This window comes from Prorops nasuta, unplaced genomic scaffold, assembly GCF_024137725.1.
Source record: "Prorops nasuta isolate Cenicafe-Biocafe unplaced genomic scaffold, Cenicafe_Pnas_1.2 PNAS00033, whole genome shotgun sequence".
Classification (NCBI taxonomy): domain Eukaryota; kingdom Metazoa; phylum Arthropoda; class Insecta; order Hymenoptera; family Bethylidae; genus Prorops; species Prorops nasuta.
Window position 1 is genome coordinate 1,899,142 of NW_027116830.1, and position 13,910 is coordinate 1,913,051.

Sequence of the window (13,910 nt, forward strand, 5' to 3'; positions counted from 1 at the left end):
GTCAGACTTAAATATAAGCAACGACTATGAATACCGGCCTGAGACACACGTTTGCCAACACCAGCGCCGCCTACCGATAGGGATTGCCTCGGGACCTCGCATGAGCAATCTCCCGTTTCATCTCTGCATATACATATATATGCATGGACAAAATTGGAAATGTTTGTAATTTGATTTTTCTTCATAATTGACATCTAACAAACGAAACTTAAGGTTTTAGAAACTACAGACGTTCCTAAATCGATGTGGTTACATTATTTAAGGAAAAATTTAGTTAATGTCCAGTCAACTTCACACTGATGCGATTTTTATTTTCTGCATTTTGGCAAAAATTATCAATCATAACAAATGTTTCTATAGGTGTAACAAGAATCTACAAACACCTAACAAACGTTTATTATCAATATAGTTGTAAAATCGTAAAATAGAATAATATATATGTATAACCTATACTTGCTCTCGAACTAAATTGTGAATTTTTTAATTTCATTTTCGTTCAAATCCATTAACTAACAAACATTTTTTATTTTATATGTAGAAACTACAAACGATTCTGAATCGATATAACACCCTATCTAAAGAAAAGTAATTAATGTTCGGCCAACTTAACGCTGGTTTTTATTTTTGCATTTTCTCAAAAATTAGCAACTAACAAACGCTTTTGTTGTTATAACAAACATCTACAAACGCTTAACAAACAACTCCTGTAGTTTTTTTTCCATTATTCAATATACATATGTCCGGCCAATTTGACTGAGGCCTCCAGGGTTAAAGTGATATACATATGTACATATTTAGGGCCCGTACACACGAATTAAAGTCTCGTACATAATCAATATCTTTGAACCGTGTGTGTATAAATTTGTGTATGTATTTACATTTACACGATTCGTGTCTTGTAACTTTTTTTTTGACGAACAACTTTGACACATTTCTGTGATCGTGTATACAAGCTATTATAAACATGTAAAAAAATACAATTTTTTCAATGGATATGTATGTTTCCTAATTGGAATTGTTTTAGTTTATTTTGATAAAAGAAATTCCACTTGTTTATTAAGTTCGACAATATTAAACTCTTTATTTTAATTCGCTTATATACATCAGTATTATTTAGTACAAAATTGTAATTATGCACACATTGTTAATCAAATCATTTTTCTGAATATGTCAGAGATAATGTGAATGAAATGAAATTCTATATTTCAAAAAATCATGCTCTACACTTGATTAAACTCGTTTCTCTTCTCTTCTATATTCAATACTTTTTTAACAGGGAACTGCATAAAGTGTGTACAATTTATGTTTAAACATTGCAAATATGTATCTAAAGAAATTCTCTGAAAAGCGCCAACGAGACCAGCTTCGATCATACGATAAGATATGAAAAACACTATAGAAGCTGCTACTTCTAGCTGGCATCGGATAAAGTAATTGCAAGAGTAAAAAGAACAAATAGGCTGGTTGATTAAAGCTATGCTAGCTGAGCCATTTTTAAGATTCGTCTAGCTAAGAATTATAATTTTCTATAAAGAGAAAGAGAAAAAACAAAAAAATATATTCTTTGTTCGAGCATATAATAGTTCCTTTCTCTTTTTGATCATCCCTAATTTAAACGATATAAATTATTCCTAAGTGCCTACTACAACTTTAAAATTCCTCGGCTTCTTTCAGTTTAGATTCGCATGGTTCTCTCGGCTTCTGTTTATATGCGACTGCTTTTAACTTACATAAATAAAATTATTGCGCTTAAAATTAATTATGTACACACAATACATATCGCTCGTCGATAAGAAAATACACAGAGGAGAGACGGCGACTTCACTTACCACCCAGAGCGATTAAACGTATCTGTTCATGATCCAGGGTGGATCCTACTGTTACAGGAAATGTTAATACGCTAACGTTTCCAACGCATGATCAACTCCACAATGATTTTCTAAAAAATTTTGTTGATATTATTAATCCGTTAATTTCATACGTCTTCTGGGATTTTTTCGAATATACTCACGTTTTTGTAGGCTTTAAAGTAGTAGTAGTTGGTTTCTTTTTACTATTTCGACATTTTTTTACATATGCCTCTATAAGATGTGCAATCTTCTTAGGATTAATCTCTCCTGATTTATTGTGACATATCTAAAGAACATCAATATTATCAATGTATGTTACTTTATTTTACTATGTCAACAATGATTTTCTGTTGATTACCTTAGGCACTGCTTTTCTCATAATGTCCTTGTACTCCTCCTTTGTCACGTGTTTTTTAGTATAATGCGGCTTTAATACTAGTTTCACTTCCTCCACTACTCTCTCTTGTCTGTTTAATTTCTTTAAGAACTGTACAAAATTTATTATGCATTAGCATAATAATACAAATGAGCAATTTAAAATAAAATCAAATATACCTTGTCTTTAACTTGCATCTCTACTGCTGAACTAGGAAGATCATCCAAAATCTGAAGCTGATTCTCATCCATTCGGATACCAACTTTAGGGTTTGTACCTGAAAGTGTAACTATTTATCAGATTAATATGATCGTTTATTGGAAGAAAATTTCTTAGCTTTTGGTTCAAATTATATTACTTTTTCAATACTTACACTTCTTCTTCTTTTCAATGACTTTCTTGTGTCTGTTTTTGGGTATTTTCACTTGAGGGGACATGCCAAACAAGGCATCAAAAGCGTCTTTCTTGCTTTCCTTGGACGTTTTGCTAGAAAGATTTTTATTAGACGTGGCAGCTGTGTTCACTGGTGATCCATTGTAATTTATTGGACTTGGAGGATCGAAAATTCCATCACTGAGCGTCGATCCTGGAGAGTAAGGAGAAGACATGTCTATTGGATCATTGCCCATCTCCATATTCTCGCTTCCATTCTGTCCAATTTTGTTCTGTGTTGACTTCACAGTCCTTGTCATAGGGGGTTTGACAGAGTTTGAAAAAATTGGAAGTGGAAGTTGCGTGATTCTTTGCTTAATCTGAGGACTTGGAGAGATACGATTAGACTGAAGAAGATTACGTTGAGAAGAGTTTGCAGTACTAGCATTGAAGACAGCACTCCTTTGTACAGCTGCTGCAACAGTGGCCAAAACTGGATTTATATTAACAAATGGATTGCTGGTAGTTTGTACTGTCTGCTGACTTGGTTGAATTTTAGGAGAACTAGCAGGTCCTTGAGTAGAATCTTGCTGACTCTCTACATCAGGTGATGAATCTCTTTTAGGAGAAGCTCTTTTAATTGTAACCATGGAGATGACCTTGGGTTTCTCACCAGTCTTCTCTTGGGGAGTCTGTAGCTCTTGCTGAGTATTCTCTTCAACAAGAGGTGGGTTTTCATCATCGTGTTTCCTAGGAGAACCTATGTTCCCTTCATCATTAGGAGATGCTGCTTGAGGAGTCGGGGACCTTGATTTGGTAGGGTCAAAGGGGTCATAGGCATCTGGCGAAGTTGGTGGAGAGGTTGGTGGTTCAGGAGGAGTATTGGGACCAATTTTAAGACGCAGCTCAAGTTCTTCCTGTGCCCTCATTTCTAACTCTTCCTCTGCTCTCTCGTCTATTTCCTCTTCTTCCAACTCCTCCTCTTCCTCTTCTTCCTCCAGCAGTGGATTCATCATGGAAGGTCTCAAGTTGCTCGTCTGCTTAGTGATGGAGAACTTAATTTGTGGTTCTGGAGGTGTCTTTGGCCCTTGTGAAACGAACTGCTCTCTTGGAGGAGAAGCCTGGGAAGGTGGACACTGCTCAGGAGTAGCCACTTCTTGTTGCTGTTTATCGTCATCGTCGCTGAGAACAATCACGTCCCTAGGTGAAGGTGTTTGCTCCCTGAAAGGTGATTGATCTAAATCTATAACAGCCACAGGCTTCTTTGTCGCAGCGATTTCTGCAGCTCTGGACTTCTTCTTCTTCTCCTTTTTAGCCTTCGGCGACTTTGACCTCTTATCCTTGATTTTCTCTTTTCTAGGTTTCTTTGGAGTATCTACCGTTATTTGCTCCCTCCTTCGACGCTTTATTGGTGGTATCAATGGAATTGTCTCAGTTAGTTCTGGAACTGATGGCTGAACAACTTCATTTTCCTTATTGAAACATACACTTACCAGTATATTATCACCACTGGCAAATACCTCCTTGGATGGTGGTGGTGTTCTATTCCTCTTAGATTTTCTACGTCTTTCTACTTCTTTAGACTTTTTACTTTCTTTTCTTCGCTCCTTTTTCTTCTTCTTCATAGCTTCCTTGTTGGTTAGAATTACAGTGAGATTCTTTGGAGGGACAGCATCAAGGACACCAGGGGACCAACTTCTAGCACCTAGATCCTCTGGGGGATTCCTCGGAGGGCTCTTTGATATTGACCTGGACCATGAGGGAGTCCATTGTGTATCCCAATTGTCAAGTGCCCTGCTCTCCCGCTCCCTTGAGAAGCATTGCTCTACACTTTTCTCAGGGATCTCCCAGGTTCTGGTACGTTCCCTCGAAAGCGATCTTTCTTTCGACCTTGACCTACTGCGAGCTTTCCTCTTATACTTCTTGTCCCTGATCCTTAACAGCTCCTTCGGCGATTTTGAACGACTCCTTTTACGATTTCGAGAACGAGTACGAGATTTGTGTTTCTTGAGTCTATCCTTCCTCCTGCTTCGAGTCCTAGAAGTGGATTCTTTACGAGATTTTCTTCTGGGAGATTTTTTTTCGTTTTTTCTTCTAGTCAACGAATGTCTACGCGAATCGGAATCCTTACGAGATTTTCGTCTCTCTCGTGACAAAGACCTTTTGCGAGATAAGGATCTACGATCCCTGGACCAGGATCTGTTTGCCCTATTTCTGGATCTTGATCTGGAGAACCTTGGTGAATAAGAACGACTCCTTCTCTGATCGGATAACAAAGAGAGGCTTAAACTTTTGGATCTGCTCCTGCCTCTAATGTCTCTGCCATACTCATCTTTCCTAGGTCTTAATGGCTTTTCAGCTACAATTTTCCTTACGTCATACCTAGGCAACTCCTTTCTCTTCTCTTTCTTTTTACCCATTTCCTTGAACTTTTTCCTAAGCTTTTCCTTCGATTTGGATCTTCTTTCCTTCTCCCTATATGGTCTCTCCTTTGTGCTTCTAGAAATTTTCTTCCATGAAACAAGGTTATCATCAGAAATATTCTCCTTATCCTTCTCCATATCCCTTCCTTTTTCTCGTTTATCCTTCTTTTTCTTTTCCTTAGTTTTGTCTCTAAACACTCTTGCATCCTCCATTATTTCCCCTTCCTCAATGTCCCTGTCTCTCCTAAGAGCATTGATGATCTCATCCTCAAAAGTTACCTCATCAGTTTCAGAAATTGCTTCGGTCCCAAGCCCTGCATAGCCTGCTGGAGTTTTACAGCCACTAAAATCATCAGTCTTGCCTTTTGTTGGTGTTACAGGCTCAAAGCTGCAATCAATGATTTCACTAGGTAGGTCCTTGACTGGTAGCTCGTCCCTACAAGGTGTATAAGCTCCATCAGAGTCCCAGTCTTTCTGATGGGAGACACTCACAGGAATTACATCTTTTTGTATTGGAAATGTCTCCAACTGTAAATCATACTTATCAGAATTTATGTTCTCCAAAGATATTTCCATTTTCTCAGCATCTTTTACTTCTCTCTTCAATTCGCTCAACGTAACTACAGTCTGATTATGTTTAGACTTTTCAGCGTCATCAGATATTTTTGTAGAGTTTGCTTTTGGTTTTACCAATTTACTAAGCCCTTGAAAATTAAGTTGTATACTCAACTCGTTGCCTTCCACCTTTTTTGGCGAATTTTCTGTATCAGCTACAGAGATTATTGTATCACAGCTTTTTTCTGCTATATCGAAAATATGATAATCCACTAACTCCTTTTGCTTATTTTTGTCTGAAACCTCTCCTTGTAATTTTGACTGATCATCTTTCTCCAACTTCTCATCAAGCAATGCAGTTGATTTATTCTTTTTAGAAGATTCATCGAGCAATATTCTTGGTTTATCCTTTTCACAATTTTCATCAAGCAATATATTTGACTTTTCCCTTACAGAATGCTCATTAGGCAATCTATCCTGTTTAATCTTTTCAGATTTCTCATCAAGTATACTAGACTTTTGTTCATTTAGTGATTTCTCATCAAGCATTATTGACTTTTGATCATTGTCAGATTTCTCATTGAGCATTTTCGTTTGCTGATCATCGCTAGACTTTTCATCAAGTAATTCTAATCTTTTATTTTTTTCGGATTTCTCATTGAGCGATTTGGATTGTTTACTTTTGTCGGATTTCTCATTGAGCAACTTAGATTGTTTACTTTTTTCAGATTTCTCATCCGACGATTTCAGTTTCTTATCTCTGTCGGATTTCTCATCTGATGATTTGAATTTTCTATCCTTATCAGATTTTACAGTTGACCATTTGGATTTCTTATCCTTGTCGAATTTTTCATTAAACGATTTAGATTTTCTATCTTTGTCAGATTTCTGATCGGACAATCTGGATCTCCTACCCTTGTCAGTTTTTACATCTGACCATTTGGATTTCTTATCCTTATCAGACTTGACATCCGACGATTTGGATTTCTTATCCTTATCAGATTTCTCATCAAACGATTTGGATTTCTTATCCTTATCAGATTTTTCATCCGAAGATTTGGATTTTTTATCCTTGTTAGACTTCTCGTCGAATATTTTGATTTTTTTATCCTCAGACTTTTCATCCTCTTTTGAAGCGTCTGTGTTACTCTTTTCTAAACCCTCCTCCTTATTTGCTTCATTGGGCACCTGTAGTTTGTTCTTTAACAAGTTTTCCTCTTGAGGCTCTTGATCCTTTTTTTTCAAGCTTTTCGAATCTGACTTGAGACTCCTTTCCTCAGATTTATCCTCTTTGAGTTTCTCGAGTGGAGTCATTTGCACAGTTTCATCCACGCCATCATACAGGCTGTTACTAAATCCTCTGCTGAGCTTTAATTTATTACCGATCTTAAATGTGATCTTTCCCCTCGAATCACTAGATATCTTATGTGATGGAATTTTGCTCAAAGTTCTACGTTCCTTCTGCAAGGCTTCCACGTAGGAATCAGATGGTTCCGGGATTTCTGTCAAATCGCAAGCTTGAACGTCCCCGACTATAATATCGTCGTCATCGGGAATGATCGGTGGCATAGGTGGTGGCTCGAGGGGTGGTGGTTCCATGAGTTCAGGTTCCTCAAGAACTGGTTCCATAGATGGGGGTTCCATAAGTAATGGCTCAACGGGTGGTGATTCCATAAGTAGTGGCTCAATTGGTGGTGGCACCATAAGTCCTGACTCAATAGGTGGTGGTTCCATAAGTACTGGTTCAGTAGGTGGTTCTTTCATGAATGCTAGTTCAGTGTGTGGTGGTTCCAGTACTGGTCCAATGGATGGCGGTTCCATGAGCACTTGTTCAATGGGTGATGGTTCCATGAGCCCTGCTTCTGTGGGTGATGGTTCTGAAACTATTGGTTCTATGGGTGATAATTCCATATCAGGTGGTTCCATAAGCGAAGATTCCACTGGTGGTGGTGGTTCCAAAGGCCCAATTTGTTGGGAAAGCTCCTGTTCGGTATGCCTGGCTACGTCCATTGTCTGGGAGGAATAAATGGAAAAATTAGGACAATCTTCTTGCGAAAAGTCATCGTCGTCTTCGTCGTAAGCAGTTAGTTTAATTTTATCCATAGTTATTTCTGGGAATATCTCAGCATCCAGGGGAAGAATTGGTTCTTCAGTTTCCCTTTCTTTCTCAGTCTTCTTCTCTTTCATACTATCGTTACTATCACTTTCAACTGCAAAAGGATCGTACTGGTCGGCAGAAGTATTTTCCTTTGCTGGCTCTTCCTTTTGGGAGTCGTCGATAACCAGTTCCTGGTCACTATCGTTATCCCTGTCACTTTTAGAATTCTCATCAAAGTCCAGAAGACCCGTGGGTGGTTCTGGAGGTGGTAATAAAGTCGTAGAGCTATTTGCATTGTCCTGAGCATCACAATCTGCTTTAGAAGTCTCTATGTCGCAATAGATATCGCAATCCTCGTTGTCTTGGCGAGAATCAGGAATATCCGGCACAGTAAATGAATTAAAGGTCTCCATAGGATCTTGATGAAAATTATCAGAGGTATCCTCAGATAAATCAATCGGTATCTCGGGCGGAGGTTCAATAGGAGGAACATTTATTGGATTGCTCGACAATTCAGGATTGTGCATGGGACCCAGTAGGGGTCTATGAAACCTCTCCGAAGGCTGAAAAGGAGGTCGTCCGTAATTATCGTTGAAAGGGAAACGTTCTGGTGCATTGAAACGAAACCTGTCATTTCTGAATTGTTGAGGATTCCTGTTCCTGAACGGAGGATTTCCTCCAAACATGGCTGGGCCGCAATGTTCAAAATTTGGATTGTAACTCACTGGATGTCCAAAATCTCGACTATTGAAATTGTCACGAATATTGGATCCACCGTAATTGTTTCTTCCAGAACCAGAAAATGATTCTCTGCCGACGTAACCTTGACCACCATGGCTATGCCGACCTCCGTCTCGATAGCCACCACGAAAATTTCCTCGATTGTTACCACCACAAGAATTATTATACATTGGTGCTTGAGTGATATTGCTAGGATTAACGTTGGACAAGTCTAGAGGAGTTTCCATATTTAAGCTGGTCACTGGTTCCTCCCGTGTTTCTTTCACCACTTCTTTTCGATCCTCTTTCTCTTTTTTCGGACTCTCGTTATTATTTACACTATGCTTATTCTCACAATTTCCTTCAATCAGAAGCGAACCATCCGCTTTCAAAGTCATGCTGACTTTTTTCTTCGAATGCCAAAGCTCCTGACTACTGATGATGCTGCCGAGCAGATCTGCTACGCTGGTGTCCTCCGACTGGATCGGTGTTGAGATAGATTTTAAGGAAGCATGTCGTCTCGTAGAAGCCACCGCAGACCTACGTCGGACACTTGACAATGGCCCATTCCCCGCAGACCAATTAAACTCGTCGTCGGACCTGAAATAATTTCCCTTTCCTTTATTACCAAAAAAATTTATCAAGTACACATATTTCTAGCTCCAAAACCAACCCTGGTGGACTGTATTCCAATCCAAGTCCACTCCCAAAAAGACTGAGCCTTGGAATTCCAGCACTGTGTCGGTCCATGATCAGTCTCGAGGAGTCTGATACTGTTTGGCGACTCTTTACCGAAGGAACCAAAGCTGGAGTGTTCTTGATGGGTGGGCAAATTCCAAGAACTTTGGCTAGTCGACGTTTCGTTGTTCGTGTGCTGGCCAAATCAGATGAAACGGTGCGTGCCATTCCAGGGCGCTTTAATTTTCTAGCTTTTCTCCTCTGAAACGCAAAATTCTTTGTAACTTCATGGTCAAATCCGTCCCTTTATAATGTAATCGGGCAGAACGCCAAAAAATTACGTGTGATTGTATAACAGCGCATAAAAAAAAAGCCAACGTTGTATGGATGAGCAAATTATTTTATTGAGATAAGCAAATAATGAAAAAAGACAATAAAACGTACAATTAAACCCTGCGTAGCCCAATAATGATATTCAAAGGGATTCCATCAATATATTTTAAAGCTTGGATCGCAAGGGAGGAAATGTTTACAAAACTTGGGTGTAAACTCGGGAAAAATTTTCGTATTAAAATGTAGACCCTGTTGCGCTCCACACATGTTAGATTTGGATTAGTAATTTGCTAAGATTCATATGTGTATACCTTGCGGGACTTTTTCTTATACTTCCGGCCTGTGTTTGGATTGACCCTGACATAGGTAATGATTTCCTCTTCCTCGCCATCAGCATTGATCTCGGTGATTCTCACCTCTCTCAATTCAGAACTGGCTGACTTCACGGATTTCTTATTTTTCCGTAAGCTTCTACGTTTTCTACGAGTCACTTTGCATTTCCTGATAGTTCGACGTTTGGATGTCGTTGGTCTATGGGTTGGAGGACTATTGTGGCTACTCTCCCCGATTGAATCCAACCCTAAAGACGTTGATGGCTGATTAGGATCAAATGGGATTGCGTTTTCCAACTGGCGAGCTCGATTGTTCGCCCTTATATTAGCTCTGACTCTCTCCATTTGCCTTGTACGTGGAACCATCCTATTTGAGTTGACTCTATCCTGAGGTGCCTGACCTCCCCGAATTCTACCATAAGAAACTCCTAAACGACGAGCTTCCTCCATCAAGTCTGGTACCTCATCCTCGTCAATTTCAATCTGAATCAAGTATAAAATTAAATAATATATGGTTAACTGCTTGCTCACCTGCTTCTTTAGTCCATATTATGATACTTACACTTTCAGCATCATTTTGACTATTTTGAGCACATTCTGGGCAGTACCATGTACCCCATGGTACTTCTTGCATCGGAGGGGATAGACATTCCAAATGGTATCCAGAATCACACCCATCGCACAATAACATTCGATCCTCGCGATCACTCTGATGGCACACTTCACAGTATGTCAAGTCTTCTTGTATCAGGTCTTCCACTGGTGGCTTCAATTCAACTGGTATGTGCTTTATTATCTGTTTAAAAATTGTGAAATTTTGTATTCTTCCTATATTAATTTGCAGTTATACAATATTACATCAATATATTTACCTTTCCTCCTAATTTATTTCTCATGTGTATAGTGGTAAAAAGTTGACGGTCTATAGGACAGCTATTAACATTCTTACTCCATTCGAATAAACAATCTAAACAGAAACAATGCTCGCAAGTCGCTGGTGTACCAACTTGCTGCTCTCTAAATGGCAGTAAACAAATAGGACATTTTTCAGACTGATCATCAGTACTATCTGAGTCAGCTTCAGATGTGGAAGCTTTTGGTTTAGATTTCTCTGACTTTTTATATTTCCTCTTTGCTTTTGATTTCTTCTTAGATGTTTCTTCTTCCACCTCTTCAGAACTACTCCAATCTGTTTGCCACAAAGCGCTGCTGCTGCTATTTTCTTCTGAAATATTATTTTTTTAAATTAGTTCTATCCTTCCAATTAAATATTTATTTGTTTTATCGTACCATAGTTATTTGATCTAACATCAGAGTCTGCGCTGCTAATGCTGGACTCTTCGTCACTAACAACTCTCTATAATATTAAAAATCATTTTAAGAAAAACTCATACAAATATCAAATATTTAAAACTTACTGATTTAATTCTTCTAGGTTTTGGAACATCACTGTCATCATCACTGCTTTCCATTATATTATTGACCTCCTGTAAAGACACATTTGCTTAGTCAGGCTGCAATAGAAAATATTTTTGTTTTTATAAATACTATATACCCGTGTCTTCTTTCTTCTAAAAGGCCGTATAATAAAGGATTCATTGCTGCTCTCTGTGTCTGTTGAGAAGATTTTTTTTCGCTTGATCGGAAATGAAGCCTGATCACTGTCGCTTGACATTGTTGTTTATGATATATTCATGCCCACTTCTCCATCCAAACCACTCAAACTTTTACAAATCACCGATGTCATGAGTTATTCAATGTAAGAAAAGTGCTTGCATGAATATTGTCTCATTGTATAATCACAGCTAATTTTTAATGTCGATAACAGACCTTTATCAACAACCAACAGAAGAAAACTAATAAAATAAATCACCTTCCTTAAAGAAGAAAATAAAGTGAAAACAAGTTTCTAATGAATGGTATCCCACCTATTCTGGGTTATCTTAGTAGCTGCTTGTGTAAAGGCAAATTAACCTGCTATTTCTCGTATGTAAAAGAGCTTTAGGAGCTCCGTGGTAGATTCCAAAATGGAAATAGCCTTTTCAAGACAGTGAAACCAGTGGATTTCTTAATTTTGTAAATCACTCAGTTTGCATAAGCAAGCAAACACAAACCATACCGACACAGCACCTACGCAATTTACAATCAACCCAAGCAAATTTTGTACTTATTAAAAATATCGACGAAATAAATAGATCATATTGTTTCTATTTCTCATATATTTTTAAAATAGTCTACGATGACAAACTTTACAAATATTGACAGACAGGGGTACGCTTACTATCGCAAACCAGCCGACATCTTGCCTCTGGACGCCGTTCGAACACCCAACTATTTAAACTTTTCAAAAACTTCCAGATTAAGCAATAACTTTTACAAAATTCTAGAAACAGGCAAATACAAAATTTTTGTATAATTAAACCGATCCTTTTTCTAATTATTCGCTAATTACGATCAATTATGTTACTACTAGTCCTACATATGTCAAACGTAGTGGAATTTCCGGAAACAAGCAGGAAATTTCTTAATATGATCATGCTAGTAAATTCAAACCAGTTCAAGTTACATTATTTGTTATCTATTATATTTTATTTTCTCTACATTTTTTGTAGGTTATGAATAATTCACGAAGATTCTTATTAGAAAAATAATATTTTATTTTTTTGAAATTGTGAAATAGAAAACTTTTTTATTATAAATTAGATGAGATACGATTTAAAATGTTTTCAGGTTTACTCGCGCCATTTTACTAAAAGCAAAGATACATACGTGACATCACTGATCTTAGTTCCTTTTCTGATCACGAACACGTTGCTGTCTTTTAGTAAAGAAATCTTGGCATCATGGGTCGTATGCACGCACCTGGGTAATTTTATTAATTTTATAACGTATGAATTCATGTTTTCTGTAGAAAATTATTTTATAAACTAGTTTTAATTTTTTTTTGTGTTCATTTTGTTTGTCGCAACGCTGATACTTTTAGTTTGAGGTTAGATTTATAGGAGTCGAAATATTCTCCCACGACCCATGTGATTTTCGATACCATTTTATGCTGGCATATAACTGGTTTAGACCGCTTTGCTTGATTATTTGCGTATAATGTATACATAATTTTTTTATCTTTTTTTAAGTCAATATTTTTTTATAGATTTTGTTGCTTTAGGAATGTTTATTGTTTGATGGATACTTCTAACCCTAAAAACAATTTAATTTTAGTAAGGGTATTTCCCAATCGGCGCTTCCGTACCGCCGCAGTGTACCTACTTGGTTGAAATTGACACCTGAGGATTGTAAAGACCTTATCTTTAAATTGGCAAAAAAAGGACATACTCCATCACAAATTGGTATGATATTTATTCAATGTATTCTGGCAAACTCCATTCAATGAGATTTAACATTTTGTAGTTAGATCTCTTTTAAAGCTTGCTATATTAAATTTTAAAATGACATTTGAGGGAAAAACAAAATTTATTATTGTTTTTGCTATAGGTGGTCAATTACAATAATTCCTAATCATTTTTTTATTTGGTATATTATTTTAATTATTTCTTCTACTTGCAGGTGTTATCCTTCGAGATTCTCATGGAGTTGCTCAAGTCAGATTTAGGACAGGAAATAAGATTCTCCGCATTGTCAAATCTATGGGAATCGTTCCTGACTTGCCAGAAGATTTGTATCATCTGATTAAAAAGGCAGTTGCTATTCGCAAACATTTGGAACGTAACCGCAAAGACAAAGACAGCAAATTCCGTTTAATTCTTGTAGAATCAAGAATTCACAGGCTGGCTAGATACTACAAAACCAAGGGAACTCTCCCACCCAACTGGAAATATGAGAGTTCTACTGCATCTGCTCTTGTAGCATAAATTTCATCTTTATATTAATATTATGTAATAATAAAAATCTTTATAACAATAATATTTCTTCAAGTATTGTAAAATTTTCCTAATCTTTAATTAATGAAATAATTTAAGCATGGTTGTGAAAAATAGATTATAACTGAAGGAAAATTTAGTAAGAAATTCTGTGATTTTTTACACTATTCGAGTCATACGATATTACCGTAGAGGGGAAAGTAAGTGTTAATGTTAGTATAATGGAGGTGTGTGTACTGTGTGTGGATATGACACAGGGCACTGACACGTATAAAAAGGGCCCTTGTGTTTTGTGTAC

General features: G+C 37.2%; 3 protein-coding genes across 6 annotated transcripts in view; 2 read left to right on the plus strand and 1 right to left on the minus strand.

Moving 5' to 3' along the window:
* Positions 1-13,910, plus strand: part of LOC136783331 (zinc finger protein OZF-like) — a 64,567-nt gene that overhangs the window by 27,517 nt on the left and 23,140 nt on the right. The gene's annotated exons all lie outside the window — the stretch shown is intronic.
* Positions 1,042-12,036, minus strand: LOC136783254 (protein split ends). 4 transcript variants are annotated; one of them, XM_066743244.1, is made up of 13 exons: positions 11,712-12,036; positions 11,293-11,614; positions 11,156-11,224; positions 11,028-11,094; positions 10,610-10,962; positions 10,300-10,533; positions 9,717-10,220; positions 9,068-9,333; positions 2,600-8,994; positions 2,406-2,515; positions 2,209-2,337; positions 2,012-2,136; positions 1,042-1,939 (listed from the first exon to the last, which is right to left on the minus strand). In XM_066743244.1, exons 2-13 carry the CDS (start codon positions 11,410-11,412, stop codon positions 1,921-1,923), a joined length of 8,391 nt encoding a protein of 2,796 aa, XP_066599341.1. In that variant the 5' UTR covers positions 11,413-11,614; positions 11,712-12,036; the 3' UTR covers positions 1,042-1,920. The 4 variants fall into 4 exon arrangements, with proteins under 4 accessions (XP_066599341.1, XP_066599340.1, XP_066599339.1 ...); XM_066743243.1 differs by having other exon boundaries at positions 11,293-11,567; positions 11,666-12,036; XM_066743242.1 differs by having other exon boundaries at positions 11,293-11,593; positions 11,666-12,036.
* On the plus strand, positions 12,497-13,657 carry RpS13 (ribosomal protein S13). Its single transcript, XM_066743458.1, has 3 exons — positions 12,497-12,603; positions 12,954-13,081; positions 13,299-13,657. Exons 1-3 carry the CDS (start codon positions 12,581-12,583, stop codon positions 13,601-13,603), a joined length of 456 nt encoding a protein of 151 aa, XP_066599555.1. The 5' UTR covers positions 12,497-12,580; the 3' UTR covers positions 13,604-13,657.